This window comes from Cebidichthys violaceus, unplaced genomic scaffold (genome assembly GCF_023349555.1).
Source record: "Cebidichthys violaceus isolate CVI_PGR_0920_01 unplaced genomic scaffold, fCebVio1.0.p SCAF_26, whole genome shotgun sequence".
Taxonomy (NCBI): Eukaryota; Metazoa; Chordata; class Actinopteri; order Perciformes; family Stichaeidae; genus Cebidichthys; species Cebidichthys violaceus.
This window is the reverse complement of record NW_027176439.1, coordinates 357973-376599: the sequence shown is the minus strand read 5'-3', so window position 1 is coordinate 376599 and position 18627 is coordinate 357973. Positions and strand designations below refer to the sequence as shown.

The 18627-nt window shown below is 41.5% G+C and overlaps 1 protein-coding gene across 1 annotated transcript in view; it reads right to left on the bottom strand.

The window, feature by feature from the left end:
- The window catches only part of fras1 (Fraser extracellular matrix complex subunit 1), a 258127-nt gene that overhangs the window by 117533 nt on the left and 121967 nt on the right, over window positions 1–18627 (bottom strand). Inside the window, exons 14-18 of the mRNA XM_068720965.1 lie at window positions 14289–14432; window positions 11784–11924; window positions 11566–11706; window positions 11322–11489; window positions 2788–2928 (exon numbers count right to left, since the gene is read on the bottom strand). Coding sequence (XP_068577066.1) covers window positions 2788–2928; window positions 11322–11489; window positions 11566–11706; window positions 11784–11924; window positions 14289–14432 — 735 coding nt within the window. The remainder of the gene's footprint in view (window positions 1–2787; window positions 2929–11321; window positions 11490–11565; window positions 11707–11783; window positions 11925–14288; window positions 14433–18627) is intronic.

Sequence of the window (18627 nt, the reverse complement as noted above, 5' to 3'; positions counted from 1 at the left end):
ACTGAGCCGATGTAATGAATGGGAGATAAGAGCAAATGGATTTTCATTAACAAGGTGGCTCATGGGGGGGGGGGGGTCTTTTCAGTGGTTAACATGCTGTGGTAGCTTTTGTCAGTGAAGAAATGTAACTAAGTACTTACGTATTGTACGTAAATACAATTTTGACATAATAGTAATTTACTGGAGTATTTCCATTTTATCTACTCCCCTACATTTTAGAGGGAAATATTGTAGTTTTTACTCCACATGACGCAGTACTTTACCAAAAACCTTATCTAATTATATTACAGAGACTAGAACATTTTATTGGAATTAAAAGAACCGCACTAAGCTGGTTCAAGTCCTATTTATCAGATCAAACAGTTTGTTAAGTGCACGATGAATCCTCCATGCACACGAAAGTTTCTTCTACGGAGTTCCACAAGGTTCTGTGCTTGGACCAATTTTATTCACCATATACATGTTTCCTTTAGGCAATATAATCAGAAAACACTCTATAAACTTTCTTTGTTACGCAGATGATACCTAATTATATCTATAGATCAAGCCAGATGAAACCAACCAGTTTGCTAAACTTCAAGCATGCCTTAAGGACATAAAAACCTGGATGACCCTGGCCTCCAGCAGCACCGTAAAGAATATCAGTTATCTTTGATCAGGTCCTTAAACTCCTACATCAAGGACCGCCTTTTTTTTACCCACGTAACGTCTTTACGAATTTAGTAGTCCTAATTTTACCATCATTATTCTGCTTACTACTCTCCTTATATGAATCATTTATGTCAAATGCATTGAATGTGTTGTAACTCTGTTATGTTGTTCATTCTGTACACATGACATCTATCACACTTCTGTCCATCCTGATAGAGGGGGCGACTGTGGATGCTTCCTTCTACTTGTAGCCATTGTGTTGTTAATCTGGTCAAAAGGTGCTTCAAACATAACTATTACAACAGTCATTTTTTTTAAATTGTACTTAATAAAGTTCACTTTCTCTGATCCCACTTTAGCACCAAGCTGTAAAAAGCTTTCACCGCTGACTTTACCCCGAAAATACATCGAACACAAACAGGATTTCTAACATTTACCTCTGTGGCTCTGGGCCAAATGAATGAATGTGTAATATCAATGCGTTTTTATTACCCTGACTAAACTACAAGCTCAAGTCTGGACCAAAAACACCAGGAGGCCAAAACAGACCTTTAAACAGCTTCTAAAGAAGCTCTTCTCTTATAATTAGGATAATTTACAGTATCTCTTATTTTCAATTTAAACGTGGTTTATTTCTGTTAAATTTCCCTGCGCTTACAAAGAAAAATGGGAATTGTGTTATGGGTGATAACACTGTTGTCCTATGAATCCTGCCTTTTTAAATGCTCACCATTAATCAGAACTTTTTCCCAATTATTTCTCCCTGCATTAGACGTTCTAGTAATACTCAGAGGCTTTTTCAAAGAGTCTTAGTGGTGAAGTGCACCTGTCAAAGAGGGAAGAACGTTTTGTACATGTTTTCTTGCTTACACTGTGAAAACAACTGTATATGGGTCAAAGAAGGTGAGACAATAATTGTAAAGTTTTACAGCCTCTGTGGAAATACAAGTCCACGAACAATGGCCTTAATCTGGACAAACACAATTTATCATTGTTTTACTGCTTGAGAGGCACCGTTAATAACTTAAATGATTTTGGGAGTTTTCCCAGCACATTGTTTTTCAGCTACAAACCTAAATTGTAAAAGACTTCAGTGGTGGAAAGTAACTAAGTATGTTAATTCAATACTGTACTGTAATGTTTTACTCTACAGATCGAGATGAACGTGAGTACTTTTACTTTTGGTACCTTATGTTGATGCTAGTACTTTTGGACTATTATTTAAAGCTATTACCAGGAACTTTTATGTTCTGTTGATTCTGGTGGTCCCTGTGGACTAAAGTGGTAGTGTTTCTGAGCACCAGAGTCCCTTTAGAAAACCTCTCATTTTACTGCAGCAGGGTCTGACAGCCTGCCCCTCTCAGTCCCGGTTCTGTTTCTCCCTTCCCTCCAGCGGGTCCAGCAATAGGTCCTGGGTCTCCAGCAGCGTGGTGTCGGTGTTGGCTCCCAAGCTCTGCTCCTGGAGGAGGAGGAGGAGGAGGAGGAGGAGAAGGAGGAGGAGGAGACGCCGCTGCTGCTGCTGCTGCCGGGAGCTGAGCTCTCCTCCTCCCTCCGGAGCTCCTCCTGCAGGTTCTAGGCAGCAGAGAAACCGGATCTGGGTCTGTCCACGGTGGACCGGTCTCTGCTGGAGTCTGAGCCGAAGGAGTTTCTGGTGAACCTGCATGATGTCATCTGGTTTCACCAGAATCCGACCCAGTGGTACCGATGATGAGCATTAAGAATAACTCTATAGAAATAGACCAGCTTCTCTCTGTTGGTCTATTTACTGATGGAGGTTTGATAGAGGATCAGGACTAAACTGAGACTGGTTCAGGACCAGATTAAAGCTCCTCACAGTAATCTTGAATGCAGGACCTTTACTTGTGAGTATTTCTACACTGTGGTATTGCTACTTTTACTATTTCGCTGCTCCTGCATTGCTATCTTTGTGAGGGCCAGCTTCTGACCTGGAAAAGGAGGACATCTTTATGAAGTGAGGACATTTTATCCGGTCCTCACTTTTTCAAAGGGCTGTATGAGAGTTTTAAAGTCAAGGTGTTGTCAGGAACAAGAGGATGCATTGTGTGTGTCAAAGTAAAGACTAAGAATGTGTGTGTGTGTGTGTGTGTGTGTGTGTGTGTGTGTGTGTGCTCTCACCTTCGCACACAGTGCTCTGGATGAAGAAGCCTTGTGGGCTGGTGGGGACACAGCGGCCCTCGTGCAGGCAGGACGGGGACAGACAGGCTGTACAGTTGTCTGCAGATGAACCAGTACAGTGCCAGCAGGAGGGATGACACTCTGAGAAGGACACAGACAGCACATTTTATATTCACCATCAAAAAAATAAAAAAGGTCAGAGACAGAGGATGCTCGCTCCTCAGGAGGTGCCTCCTCACTACCTTTCTTCTGACACAACAACAACACTTTATCAACGTACTTCTCCTATATGTCCTGGAAAATCTTTTGTTTTGTCGTTTTGATAATTAAGCACTTAAGAATAAACCAGGAGCGTACTGTCACGTTGATGTTTACCTTCTCAGGGAGCTAGATCACTGATTTATTACTTCACTGTCTTAGGTTTTTAAAGTGTTATTATTATTATTATTATTATTATATTATTTATGCCAGATTTAGCTTTTAGCTGAATTCCATCTGCAGTCCCTGAGCAGGAAGCCATTCATTTCCATGCAACACCTTGACATTGTCTCTATCACACTAACAACTATACAGACTACAGTCTACAAGCACATATCAACATATAGATGAGGGCACATTCATTCAGTACAACTGTACAATTACAATTCATCCCAATTAAAAACAACCTGAATCACCTCACTGGTTGCTCAATATCAATGTTTTTGCATCATGGGAAAGAGAATGAGAGCATGTGCATGGTTTTGAACTTCAACGCTGGATGAAATGAAATGAAAAAGCAGATTGTGGTTCTGCCCACTTTCTCAGAGCGGAGCTACAAAAGGATCCTCAATGTCGGAGAAGTAGCTTTGTGTAATATCCTGAAAATCGATCGAGCTTCTGAAGACACAATGAGACTTAAGGCGTTGTTTTTTTGGACCAAATGTTACAATGACGGTGATTTAATGATACAAAAAAACTTTATGGGTGGTTTGAGTACGGTCTTACTCGCCTGGGATCTGCCGGCTACATAACAATGAAGATGCAGAAAAATCACAAACAAACAAGTTTTTGCTGCTTTTCTTTACAAGGTTACTTTATTTGTTTGTACAAAAGGGCAGCACAAAAGAATTCAGATTGAATGTTTTTCATTGTGTGTCCGTTGACACTGATCTGCGGATACAAATTTAGTTTTTGTATATTAGTAAAATATATATAGAGTGCTTAGTGGCCACTTCTTACCTGATACCAGCACTTTATTTTATCTTAATGCAGCTTTAATCTATCAACCAACTGTAAATGTAGCTTCATCTGACGAGGGTTTGGCCACTGCTGCAACATTCCTGTGCTTCTCTGTTGTCGTTCACCCTTCCCTTACACACACACACACACATATACACATACCACCCCCCCCCCCCCCCCCCCCCCCACACACACACACACACACACACACACACACACACACAGTGCTGTCCTGAAACAGGCCTTTTGTGCAGCTCTTCATGTCTGCTTTGGCTGCACTATTTTGGCAAATAGCTGAGCGGCGCTAGAGGAGCCATGAGCCGACCTGCTGGTGGCGTCGGTGGGGATGAGAGACAAAGGGCCTGTCACCAACTGGCCAGGAGCACCTACTGTGTGTGTGTGTGTGTGTGTGTGTATAGAAAATAAACTCAAGTATTTGTGTGTTTATAATTACTCCTCTCTGGGTTCTTTCACAGGGCTGTCAGCTGTATCCGGGTCTTGTGTACACTCTGTATGACAGCCACTGGCAGGAACAGACTGGTGCTCTACCTGAGCCAACACTGCAGCGTGTGTGTGTGTGTGTGTGTGTGTGTGTGTGTGTGTGTGTCAACCATACAGAAAACATTTACCCCATGGGAACACCTCAGCGTCAGAGCGAGGACCTTGAAAAGTCACAACAGTGTCAGCCGAAGCAGTCAATCATCGCCCACCTCCTTCACCAGCCGCCTATACCCATAATCCCCTTCTTCCTCCAAGAAACGTGGCAACTTTAATGGTTGGCTGAGACGATAAGACGGACTATATGTTACCACGACAAGTGTGTACATCCATGAAAACACACTACCAACAAATGCTCATAAACGCAGTTTACACAAACCTCAATATCACCGGTAAACAAACACTCAGAGGCGAGTTGAACAGGCTTTGTGTCAAACTTCTTCATAAATAAGAGGAGAGAAGAAGAACGATAGCCAGCCTCTCCTTCTTTTATTGCATCTTGGTTATCGAATTTGTTGCGGTGGGCGGAAAGCACGCATTGATTCCTGCAATACACAGATTCAGGCGTTCTCGTCGCCACACATTATCTGGTGCACGCGCCTCAGAGAATCGGATTCATTACTTTGTTTTGTGCTGATGGGGTCATAATATGAGGCGGTCGATGAGCTTGTGATTTAGTTTGGGAGCGCTCCTTTTAACGCTTTTCTCCCGGTAACGGTACCGGGGGGCAATCGTTGCATCAGGCGTCTGCGAGCCGCACGGGCAGAAACACGAGTGGAGGGTCGCATCTTGTTCCTCTGAAGTGTCATTGCATTGATTCTCTGCTGCGTTGTGGTGCGCTAGAAGTCCGGACCACTTCTATGACAGAACACGGCGGTTAATGTGAAGTTTCCAGAGTGACCTGCTTTTGAAGACGGGACGTTGTATCCCTGTGCTATAAATCACTGCTCAATCAAACGGCAGCCCAAACTTCCTCTGTGGTTAACTGGTTATGACATCAGGTTTATAATCGTTTCTTTACTTTTTCAAAAACAAACTTTCCCGGTAGAGTTCAAAAGGGAAACAGCAGCTGACGTAGTCATCATTACGTCATCCATTGGTTTGTGGACTGCCGTTTTGAAGCCTCAATTTGGGCGTTGCCATCTTGGTTTTTGCAACCAGTGAAAGGAAGTGACCATATCTGGACTGAGGAGGAGTGATGTAGAGACGGCGTATATGTCTCTGGTAGAGACTTGTCAATCACTGTGTAGCCCCGCCCTAAAGCATACCCTGCTTTATGGTCTGACTCTAAATGGACCATAATTTACTAAATGAACATCACGCTGTGTTAAGGAAGACTTGAAACTAGAGATTGAGACCATAAACTCATGTTTACAATGTTTACTGAGGTAATAAATGAGAGAAGTAGAGTCATTTTCTCATAGACTTCTATACAACCAGAGGAGTCGCCCCCTGATGGAGAGGGGCACTGACCAAGTGATCGTACTGGACTTGTTGGTAGCGAGAACTGTTTCCTTGGTCTTCTGGTTTTTATGTAAAGCTTGTGCCCAAAGTTAAGACAGAAGTAAATTAAGAGAAGTTGGAGGCGTTTGTTGACCTCAGTGACTCTCCCAGTAATGTTATCAGGCTTTGAGGATTCTGTTCTGAATCATCAAACCAAACTGGTCACAGGAGCAAGAGGCCAGAAAAAAAACTGTGTATTCAAAAAGGCCAAACATGATTCAGATTCGGAGAGGATAGAGAGGACCTCACAATAAAAGCCTGTGAGAGGAGAAAATAGACAAACAACACAAGAGCATTGCAAAAGGGAAGATCAGAGCAGATTTAAGAACTGCAACAAAATAAAAAAGATGATGAAGATGACGGCCACCGATACACTTCCACCATCACTATGATCTGTTCTCAGCGTGACACCGTAAAGCATCTTCAACAGAATTACATTACAGTTCAATTCAGAATATAAAAAATGATTTAAAAACTTTCTCTGTCTACAAATTTCACAGTTCATCTCGGAGAAAAAAAACCTCATAACCGTATATAACCATAACCTCTAACTGAGTCCTACTGTGAAACAGCCGTACAGTAAATCATCACAACCGTTACTTCACCTGCATGAAATATCAAGCTTTCGCCTCATTTTGTGGCTCCTGACAAACAAACAAAACAAAACAACAGTGCAGTTGAAAAGGCTCAGAGGCACTCGGTGTCTCTGACATCATCCAGCACAGCTCAGGTGTGTGTTTACACTTTCTGTATGCGACGGTGAGCTCGCGGCTCGACCCGTCTACGGAGTCGGCATCAAACCTCCTCCACACCGACTATCTCTGTCTGCACCGGAGGGCTGCAGACTGCAGAGGAGGTCGGCTTTTGATATGTCAGTCCTGCTCTCAGACACCTGACAGCTCGTCAGCTCAGACCCACTCACTGTGTATCTCACTGTGTGTGTGTGTGTGTGTGTGTGTGTGTGTGTGTGTGTGTGAGAGAATCTAATGTGTATGTTTACATGCCGTCCTCCCCCGCTTCAGGACAGTAGCTGCTGAGGAGGTCTGAGTATCTGTCAGAGCACCACACACACAGACTCACACACACACTTGTACAACAGCCTCCATTGTCCATTATCCAAACACCTGAACCCACTGACACTCCACTGAGGGAAACCTTTGCTGCTAAGAATAGAGGCTGAATGGAAGAACTCCGTGTGTCTGTGGAGTGGAGCTGTGATGACTCGTCGTTTATCCCGCTGATCCTGGGATCGCTGTGTCGAGCCTCGTTTAGGAGGTTTAGGAGTGGAAGAGAAGCGGTGGACATGTTGACTGATGAACAATGTGACTCTGTGCTGAGACAAGCAGTTCTAATCCAATGTTCTTTCTTTTTTTTCAACAAACACAAAGATTTGTTTCCAAAGCGTGAGCAGAAACAAAAGCAGAAATCCAATATCTGATTATTTTTTTTAAATGTTGCCGAGACATAATTCAAAATCACATCACTGAAAATGCTGCTCAATACATAAACGGGTGTTTTTTCTTGGCCGATTCCCGTCGTCGCTTGTAAGTCATAACTGAAACAAGTCGAGCATATAACCTCAAATGTGTAGAGAGAGACTCTGAGTGTGACATGACATTAGCAGTCTAAGCCTGGGTCGCACCAACAAGGAGTCATTTAACCTAAGATTAGTTCTAGTCGGAGTTTAGCAAAACTGGGTTTAAAATGAGTAAATCCAGATTTTAATAAAGCAGAGCTCTGTTGCACAATTGTGCTCTAAACTACTAAACTGCTAATCTCTGTTTAGTTAATCAGAGCCTGATAAACCCAGGTAAATACAAGAAGTTCTTCCTTGCACTGGAACAACGTTAAGTGTCCATTAGAGCTGCTTTTCTGACTTTATTTTCTGCTCCTGTTGCTGGTTCATCAGGTGTTTGTCCTTTGATTCTGTCTCTGTAGTTAGTGAGAATGTTTGCTTTCCCAGACTTTCCATTTAGTAACAACAGCCTTTAATTTAATCCCCCCCCCCCGTAGTGGCTCAGTGTTGGTCCCCTGCGATCACGTCGATGAATGGGTGTGAGAGGACGCTCTAACCCAACTACTACGCATCGATTTGTGATTGTCTCTTCCAGCACGATTAAGGGAATCCAATACTGCTAACGGCTGTTCCAGGTAAAGTAAAGTGAATCTCCTCCAGGTGCCCGGCCCCGCTCTGAACTTATAAAAAGTAAACTGTTGTGAGGAGACAGATCATCACGCTACGACCTAAAAGGCTTCGAGCTCAAGTTTCCTAGAATTGAAGCGACGCAGAGACTCATGACTCATACATTTCATTTGCCGGCTGCTCAAGTGTGACGCTAAAGTGAAGAATTTGACTTTCTGTATTCTGAAAGAAAAAGGAGCCCAGAGGCTGCAGATATCCATTATTCAGAGGGTAAAAAAAGCATGATAAATAATTTGCGTCAAGCAGAATCATTTTGTGTCTCCAAAAGAGGCGGCAAACTGCGATTTTCGAGACCCACAGGAAGGTTTTGACGCTCGCTCACTTTCTTCACAAAGGAAACAGCGGAGGAAGTGTGTGTGTGTGGGGGGTGAAAAGTACCGACAACAGCAACAACAAATTACAATGTTCCCGAGCTTCAGGAATCCAGGAAGCCGTGCAGACTTTCCTTCAGAGCGCCCTGTAATTGACGAGCGCTCGCTCCCTTGTAGCACAGCTGTAAGCAGACGCTGAGGACTTATCTGCAAAGCCGTGGGAAAGCCCAATAAACCTACCCAGAATGCAACCTGCCTTGTCTTCAAACTCGTTATGTCTCGTATGTCACGCTGAAGTCGAAGAAGTGAGAAAGGCAGAAATAAAAACCACACACCTTCTGTTCAGTTTCAGGCTTTTATGAGAAATCATATTTAATTTTGATTATGAATTATTATGATTATTATCATATGAACATTATATGATACCATGTAACTATATTGTTACTATTATTATTAGGATTACTATTATTATTATTAGGATATTGCTGTTGAAGCGTATATATATATTTATTACCACTGCAACAACTCCACTACATCTTTTGTCTTTCACATCTCATAGACTACTCAGACGTATACCGTTGCCTCTTACACACACACACACACACACACACACACACACACACACACACACACTCAACGTAACCCAATCTAATTGTGATCTATACTCCCGGACTCTTATCATTTAATTACCTACGTCATCGTAACTGCTTTATGTTACCGTCTGTATGTCTGTCTTCTATGTTTATGTCACTAAATGTTTTTTTGTCACATTGCTTCTTCCTCAGCCAATACTTCACCCGTCCACCAAGTGTAATGAAAATCGGGCCGGTCATTTTTTTAAATAATCCTGCTGACAAACAAACATAAAAAAGAAACCATCACCAGAAAACAGAACCTCCTTGAACTCCTTAAACTATTCAAAAAAAGGAAAATGAAAAGATAAAATACACAAATTCTGTTCATAAAAATCTAGAGAAACAACATCCTTCTTTCTTGGAGACGTTCAACATCTCATGCTATCAGAACCACTCTCACCAATGCACTCCAAAGTCTGTGAAGTAAATTCAACCTGAACGTAAGCAGCAGCTTGAAGAGCCACTTGTTTGTCAGCGTGAGCTTGATCTCATTTCAGCTCAGGAGACGACGAGAAGCGAGCCGAAACAAAAACGCCAGCGTTGGCGAATTACTTTGTCTTTGGCTCCACGAAAGAGACAGCAGGTAGAACAAACGCCCTCCTGTCTGCCAAACGCAGACTGCAGGATGGTCGCCTGGTCCAAAGACTGAGGAGGGAGGTGAGACGATGGGAGAGCGGCGATGGATAGAATTTCACAGCACACGGTTAGAAGGTACGAGGGAGGTAAAGAAAACTGATCACAGTCTTTTTATCTCCCTTCTCCTCTTCCTTGTCGTCCCGCTTCATTAAAAAACACACACAAAAAACATCCCCTGGCTTTCTGGCAAGGAGGTGGTTTGTGTGTGTGTGTGTGTGTGTGTGTGTGTGTGTGTGTGTGTGTGTTGGTAGGCGGGTGATAATTATTCTCACTTGACAGACTATCCCCTCAAACCTAAAACCAACCTTAAAAATTAGCCTATTACACGCACAATTTCACACTCACAAACAACCTAATCAGGTGTCTCCACACACACACACACACACACACACACACACACACACACACACACACACACACACACTATCTTTATTCTCCAAACAGAAACACAGCCACAGAGTCTAGACACACACACACACACACACACACACACACACACACACACACACACACACACACACACACACACACACACACACAGTACTCTGCATACCTTCCAAACACCAAATCAAGAATAAACGTCCGTTCAAACTTTTAGTTTTGTGCCAAAATGACCAAGAGAGGAAACTTCTTGAGCAACAGCATGCTGCTATAACACTTGCACTAAATCTACAGTAGACTCAGGCTCCACAATATATATATATATATATATATATATATATATATATATATATATATATATATATAGGTATGTCTTTCTTTAATTGATACTTTTGTGTTCACAGCAAAAAGGCAGAACTAAGACCACTTTCATATCTATTTTATAATATCGTAATCAAGATGTTCAACAATGTTATCACATATTTTCCTCACATCATGCAGTAAACTACTAATCATTTCATTTCAGCAATGAATGAATGAATCACATTTTTGAGTTTTCTCTTAATTTCCAGATCAATTCTGTGCATATTAAAAATGAAATGAAAAAAGCCAGTCCTAAACCAGAAATTCACATTAACATTGGGCTGCAACTTATTATTATCATCACTGATTACTCTATTGATTTTTTTGTATTAAGGAACTAATTGTTTGATCTATAAAATGTCCAAAACTTAAGACAAATTGCTCTTTGCAAGTTTCTAGAACTTAAACTGTAAAAAAAAGGTAAAAAATAAATAGAGAAGCTCAAACAATCAAATGTTAAAAAGGATGATCAATTCATAAAATTTCCGTTCATTCATCGACTGATTGATTAACTCACTAATTATTTCAGCCCCGTGAGCATCGAGATAAGCTGCTTGTTGTTTGCTTTGTCATGGATTTTCCTTTGCTTGCTTTCATGGAGCCTGAACAAACAGCATCAGTGTTACCCGATCGGCTTTTAAAAACCCACAGTGACTCATGATTGACTCGCTAATTAGCTTGTTAACTAGTTAACAGCTTTCACCAGGAGGCAGAGACAACGCTGGCTCAGCCTCACAGCTGCTGATCCTCTAGAATAAAGGAGGAAATTAAACTTTCTGCACTCACCTCTGCATGTGTTCGTATAGTCCAGGAAGCTGCGTGCAGGACACCCGGACGTGCAGACGCCGTGCTGCAGGTGAGCGGACTGCGGCAGGAGGGCCTCCGCTGGTTTCGGACATTGGACGCAGTCCGAGGCCAGCGGTCCCACGCACGAGCGACAGGACGGGTGACAATCTGAAAGCAGGGGACGTGAAAGGGTTCATGTCTTCATTCGTACGATCTTAAAGTAAGCTCTGGTTTAAGCTCTTACTGTGGCAGGTGTCGTCCTGGGAGTAGAGCCCCTCCCCACAGGCCTCCACACACTGGCCCTGGTGGAGAAGGAGCCCGCCAGGACACGAGGTACACTGGGATACCGAGGAACCCCAACAGGAAGCGCAGGAGCTGTGGCAGGCTGAAGAGATGTCGGTTTGAAGACGGTTAATACGTTCTCTTCTTCACAGTTACAGATTTAAAGGAGAGCGGTCCTACCTCTGCATCTGCTGTGGCTGTCCAGGTAATGCTGAGCTGGACACTGGGAAATACACTTCCCATGATGCAAGGCGGTCCCCGGCAGACAGCTCATGCACATGGGGTTGTCAGGGAAACAGGAGGCACAGGACGAATCACAGGCTGTGAAACCGAAGCGTGTAAATGTTAATGGATCAAATAGTAGTACCTAAACTTCTCCAGTCAACCGGGACCCGCAATCAAGCCCGTTTGTGCCCAGATCTCAAAACAACAACAATCATCACAAGCCTTCTTAAAACACAACGTGTGATTGGCCAACTTCAGCAGCAGCTACGCTCTGAACACAGAGGTACCGGTCCCGGACATTTTAAGGTTTTAGAATGAAACTCCACTTTTCCTATTTCTAAGGATAATTAAAGCCAAACATACCGACAAAAGGTCGTCACATTTAAATATCTTCTGTGCGGCAGAAATTATATGTAATAGCAGATTTACCTGAGCGAAAAACCTTTACTTTATATTACACATGAACCCGACTGTCCAATTAGTGCACCCACAGCAGCAGAAAATAGACCAGAATGTAGTGCAGGAAAAACACAGGACGTCTCTCTATGAGGCTGAATGTAATGTGTCAAAATAAAAAACTGCTTTTTTTTTTGTTCCAGCTGGAAACCAACTTTTTGGGTACCAAACCAATTTATTTTTGGTTGAAATGCACAAACAATTCAACGTTAGGTGCATGAACAGAAAAAGGGAAACATTTGTTTTTTTATTGAGGACCACCAAGGAAGATAATCCAACTTTTTGTTTTGTATGTGTTTAGTTGTTTGCTATAGTTATAGATTCAAAATGGATAAAAAGTTGAGTTAAAAACGAGTCAGAATGTGTCAAGAAAACAAAGTTAACTTATTTAGAAAGCATGATGTGTGTGTGTGTGTGTGTGTGTGTGTGTGTGTGTGTGTGTGTGTAGACTTCCACATTGACATGAGCCGCTGTCACGCACACATGCTCAAACAGATTTTTGCCTCCATCTGAACGGAGGCTGAAATCAGTGAAAGGTATTCCTACGGCATGCCGGAGGGGACATAAACAAGCAAAGCTATCAAATGTAACCCAGGACGCCCCGCGGAGGAAAAGTGAGAAGTTAAAAACCCTTCAGCTCTTTCTCTCTTTCCGGGTGTTGACATTTAAAACCAGACCTCAAAGCAACACACCGGCAAGTTCTAATGGATGTGACCTTTTTTTTTCCAGAAAGTTCCCCAGGTTTCTGACATTTTCTAAAAAAAGAGGGGCTCCTTGCTGAGTGCTTCAAGTCTTCGTCATAAGCCGGGGGAGTTGAAGAGTCTCCCTCATCAACCCCTCCAGGTGGTTCTCACCAAAGAGAAAGAGCTCAGCTCCGTGCCGCTAAGCTCACCGTCGCCCCAAAGGAGGGAGCACAGTCTTGCTTTTTCTTCTTCATCTTACCACTCAAAAATAGAAACCATCCATATTCATGCAGGATCTCCTTATTCAAAGAGCTTCTGAATGCTCATTAGTGCAGGAGAGAACTGCTAATTAGCCTACAGTATCTTTTTTTATTGTCTGTTTTCTAACTCTGACTACTGCTGACTTCATCCTTTTGGCAGCGTGTGGAGTCGACGCTGGCAAGAAGCTCCACGGGGAGAATACAAATAAAAAACCAAAACGAGCCCAAACAAACCTTCACCTCCAGTTGACCGCCAACACTCAAGCGCTCATTGTCTCAGATTGTGTTTCCTCTTTACAGCCCCGGCACATTGTGTGACACTTCATTTCTCTGTTTCAATATCAACTTTCACTCGTCATGAAGTGAGTCTGCACAGGGAACACGTTTCAGACGGATAACTGTGCTTTTTTATGTTGCTTTTAAAACTTTTAATATCACACATTCTGTCACCCTATTGACGCTAAATGCCTTATTCTTTTTAGCCTATTTCTCAAAAGACATTTTACGGTTTTAGAAGGAAACTCCACTTTTCCTATTTCTAAGGATAATTAAAGCCAAACATGCCGACAAAAGGCTGTCACATTGAAATATCTTCTGTGTGGCAGAAATTATATGTAATAGCAGTTTTACCTGAGAGCCTGCTGCAATTTGACGATTCTCCGTTGAAAAGCCTTTACTTTATATTACACATGAACCCGATTAGTGCACCCACAGCAGCAGAAAATAGACCAGAATGCAGTGCAGGAAAATCACAGGATGTCTCTCTGTGAGGCTGAATGTAATGTGTTTATGGCACTTTTTGGGGAGGATTCTGGGAAACACAGAAAACTAGTAATTGAAGTAGATAATTCAGGTTAAAGGAAAAGGAGTTCAAATAAAAAAGACAGTATTTATCTTTAAAATAAAGATTGTTGAGATTCACATGAGTGTGTGTTGGGTTAAAGGGCCAGTGAGTGTATTCCTCTTCCTAAAACTTTAAATACTAATAAAAAGATAACCTGCTACACATTAATAACACACATTCTGTTTTATTTAACAGTGTGGAAACGGGTCAACTTTACCGTAGCAGACGCCGTCTTGACTGTAGAAACCGGCGCCACAGTCGGGAACACATTCCCCGTCTTTGAGCAAGGCAGCCGGGTCCGAACACGACACGCACTCCTGCTGGGTCGGCCCACGGCACTCTGAGCAGGATCCGTCGCAGTCTGGCGGTGAAGAACGGAGAAAATTTTATTTTGTCTTTTGAATTTGTCTGTTTTTTGTTCAATACACATATGAAGAGGAAATACAAAAAAATAGAGACAGATGTCAGTGGGGGTCCGGGCCTTGTTGATGAGACACACTGTACCTGAGAGGAAACTGTTTTTGTGGTATTTATTGTAGTTTTGTATTACTGTGTATCGTCTGAAGGCAAGACCCCCCAGGCAAAAATATTGTTTTATATGCATTGGTCTATTTAGCTTCCATAACACGTCTTCTTTAAGACTAGTGGAAAGAAAACATCCAAAATACACATTCAGGTATTTATTTTATTGCTTTGTCTGTTTATATCTGTAGATTTCTCCTAAAATCACCAAAAGTTACCATTAGATAATGCCTCATTTGCATATTTAAACATAAAATCTCAGAAACTTGTAATACAATAAATAATCGTCTTAATGTGAGTAATGAACTGGTGCAGTTTCATGGTGATATCTATTAGTTAATTTGTTGACCCTATTCACCTGTAGAGTCTTCTAAATGTCTGTAATTTAACTAAACATCTCTTTAAAGGACATTTTCTCTAAATTAATTTGTTCTCAGACTCTCATCCAGAAATCTCCACTTCAGTAGCTCTTACAAACACCAAACTTTACACTTTGATTCCTCTCTATGTTCTGAAGCTTTCTACAGAGGGGTTTGTTCACACATCATTCAGAGACTCATTTATACTACATTTTAGTAATAATAACATGCTGTTTTCTAAAGTCTGTTGACAGTATTCTCAGATTTATGAAGTGATACAAAGATATCTAAACTTTTACTCTCATATGTCAACAACATGAAACAAAAACTTTGAGCCTGGCTTCATTCAATGTTCTCATTTCTTTTCTGGAAGTATATTCAAATTAGCACATATTTGATAAGACAGCGCCTCATTTGTGTATTTAAACATACCATTTTCAGAATAATATAAACAAAAATTAATTATCTTCATGTTAATAATTAACTGGGGAAGTTTCATGGCGATATATATTAGTTAGTATAGTATTAGTGGTATATCCCACCAGTATGTATGTCACTGTGTCACATTCACTGTATACTATAGACCCCGCTATGTGTTTTGGGATTTTAGCACATCCTTTGTGTCGTTTCCTTACAGCATGTAAACAAGTACACTGTCCACGATGTGCTATGTGATAAATCCTCTGCCCTTACGACACCGTTACAACATCAACGTCACTTTAACAACAACAAAAGGAGACGACTGGTCACACTGAAGAAAAGTAGAAGAAAGACTATGAACCTTAGAACCTTAGGACCTCGATGCACTTCACACATTAAGGAACCGTTTAGGTTGAAGAAGAACGTTTAATAAAACAGAAGAGACGATGAAGAGTGTAAAGGATACAGACTGTGAGCGCTCTCCATGGCTACCGTTACCAGGGGTGTTTTGAGCACTGACAACTGTGAGTATGGCTAGGGGGAGTCCATGTACAACTGTAACAGGGTGCTGTGTGTGTGTGTGTGTGTGTGTGTGTGTGTGTATGTGTGTGTGTGTGTGTGTGTGTGTGTGTGTGTACGAGAGAGACACAGACAAAATAATAAGGCCAGGAACAAGATACACAATCCACCACAATCTCATGATACCAGTGAATTATTCATATTCTACCCAGACCAGGTCTGGATTATAAGACCAGATCTCTGTCTCTGTCTCTCTCTCTCTGTGTGTGTGTGTGTGTGTGTGTGTGTGTGTGTGTGTGTGTGTGTGTGTGTGTGTGTGTGTGTTAGTGTGAACAAATAGAAGCTCCACAAAAACCCTTCATTTCAACACAAACTGGTGTAACAACAGCTGATTTCCTGGCGGCCGTCAGTCTGACACCAGATGCCACAGAAAACAAACTACAAGGAGAACACAGGAGTGCAGTGACGACGCGGGCTCTGATACAGCCGGCTCTGGCACTGGCGACGCTGTTTACTTCACAACTTCACTCACAACACATTCACAACACATTCACAAGCTGCTGCTGCTGTCTTGTTCCCAAAATGAAATGCACATTAAGGAACCTTTTCAGAGGGCGTCCACAACAAAAGGGCTCCTCATGGATCACCTCCGCACAGAGTTCATGTGCGTTTCACATGATGCTGTTGTTCCCATTATAATCTAAATAAAATGTAATGGTCCTTTAGAGGGTCTTCCAAAAAATGTATTCCTTTCTGTAAGAACCCTGAAATGTTGGAGGTTTGTGGAAGCACCTCCTAAATCCATTAATCCTTCCTAAAGAGTTGTCATAAGGCACTGGTGTTACTTTCACTTATATTTTTACTCTTGTATTTTTTTAACTTTATTTATTTACCGTACTCTTATTGCTATTATATTATATTTTGCAATGTTGTCAGTATTATTTATTTTTCACTTAATAATTGTTAATTTATTGTTCTTATGTTTATGTTTTTATTCTATTGTTTTTTGTTATTCTTCTGTTGAAATCTTTAATGAAACTCTGGCTCAATAGTTTCCTTCAGGATTAATAAAGTTCTATCTTATCTTATCTTCAGGGGTTGTTTGAATGGATCCAAAAATGACTCCCATGACGGTTAGAAGAAGTTAGCTGACTTGTAAGAATCCTGATTTGCTGCCGTGTGCAAATACATTTTAACTCGATAGACAAACAAATATCTGGAGGGTTTCTGTGGCCTTTTTATGAAATCTAAATTCTTGTCTTGAAGCTTCCTCGGTGTTAGACACTTGTGGCTGTGCCTCTGGCTGTGGATAAAAAATATTCCCCGTTACCTTTTTAGAGCACTTAAAACCCCTCAAAAAAATCTCAATCCCGGTCTTGAAGCTTATCAGTTGTATAAACTGTACATTTGATTTGATTTCATTGCTGATACCTGACCTCCTCACAATTGTATGTATGAGTATCAGATGTAAAGTGGTTACATCCAGTATAGACCACTTAGTACCCACTTTCTCTTTGTTAATCTTAAGGTACATTTGCCCGAGCACAAGCTTCAGTATAAAAATAAATAAAGATATCTTTGGGAAAACAGAAAGCAGACGTTTGATTGGCAATGAGTTGGTGTTTGTTTGTATAGTGTATATTATAATATCACAGCTTTTTATGAACCCCAGTGAGCATGACATCGCAAATAGCTGTAAACCTCAAGGGGTTCTTCAAAACGCAATCTTAGGAGGTCCCATAAAGGTTCCTTGAGGAACTCCGGAGGGTTTGTGAACCCTGGCAGTTCCTCCACTTGTATTGAAATGTGCTGTAAACGTACAACTGAATTCTTCTCAAGCTCTACAAAGCCTTGTTCTGATAACCTTTGATGTTCTTATTGGTTCTCTTTGGATCTCTGCACGTATTTTGTTTGGAGAGTGTAGAATATTCCACATGCTCCTCAATCCCCAACTCATTCTTCATCGTGTAAGTGTTGTAGGAAGAAGAAAGCTAAAAATAACAAGAAGGAAAAGTGAAGTCAAAGGTAAAAAGAAATAAAGGTAGAGGAAGGGAAGTGAGGGCAATTCATTAGAAAGTCGTTTCATTAGGAGGACGAGCAGGATATTCCCCCGAGGAGAGTGTAATTAATTTAATCAGCACCATTCAAGAAATGCTGATGAAAATCTCACTCAATTAAAGGAAGACGCCAGAAGTTAACCAAAACATGTTTTCGGCAGAAGTTGCTGGAAAGCAGCACGATGGTAAATCTCCTGATTCCCTGCTGCTCCTCAGGTAACAGCGTTCATATCTCTCACCCTCTCTGCATGCTTCTCTTTATCATCTAGGCAACACACATTACCAACCAGGGGGAAAAAAACAGAATTTTTCTGTTTAATCATACAAACACGCATTCCTCTCACCACTATAAACACTTTACTTCCAACAGAGTTTTGTCATTTTTGGCATATTTCATTTCAGTTCTATTTCCCTTGATGCTTTGCATTCAGAGCTTTTTTGGCATCACTGAATTTCTGCCGTGCACCTGAGTCTCTGTTGTTGTTGTTGTTGTTGTTTGTCTCAAACTTTATCTTTTGATTTAGCAAGGAAACTTCAATACAATTTGTTTCTTAAATTAGACCATATGATGAGAAGAAATATTAGATTTTTAGTGTGAAATTTACCACAGTGAGGCCATTTAGGGAAGAACAAAAGAGCATTGTCATTTCACAAACCTCGAGTAGAGACTTTCACAGAC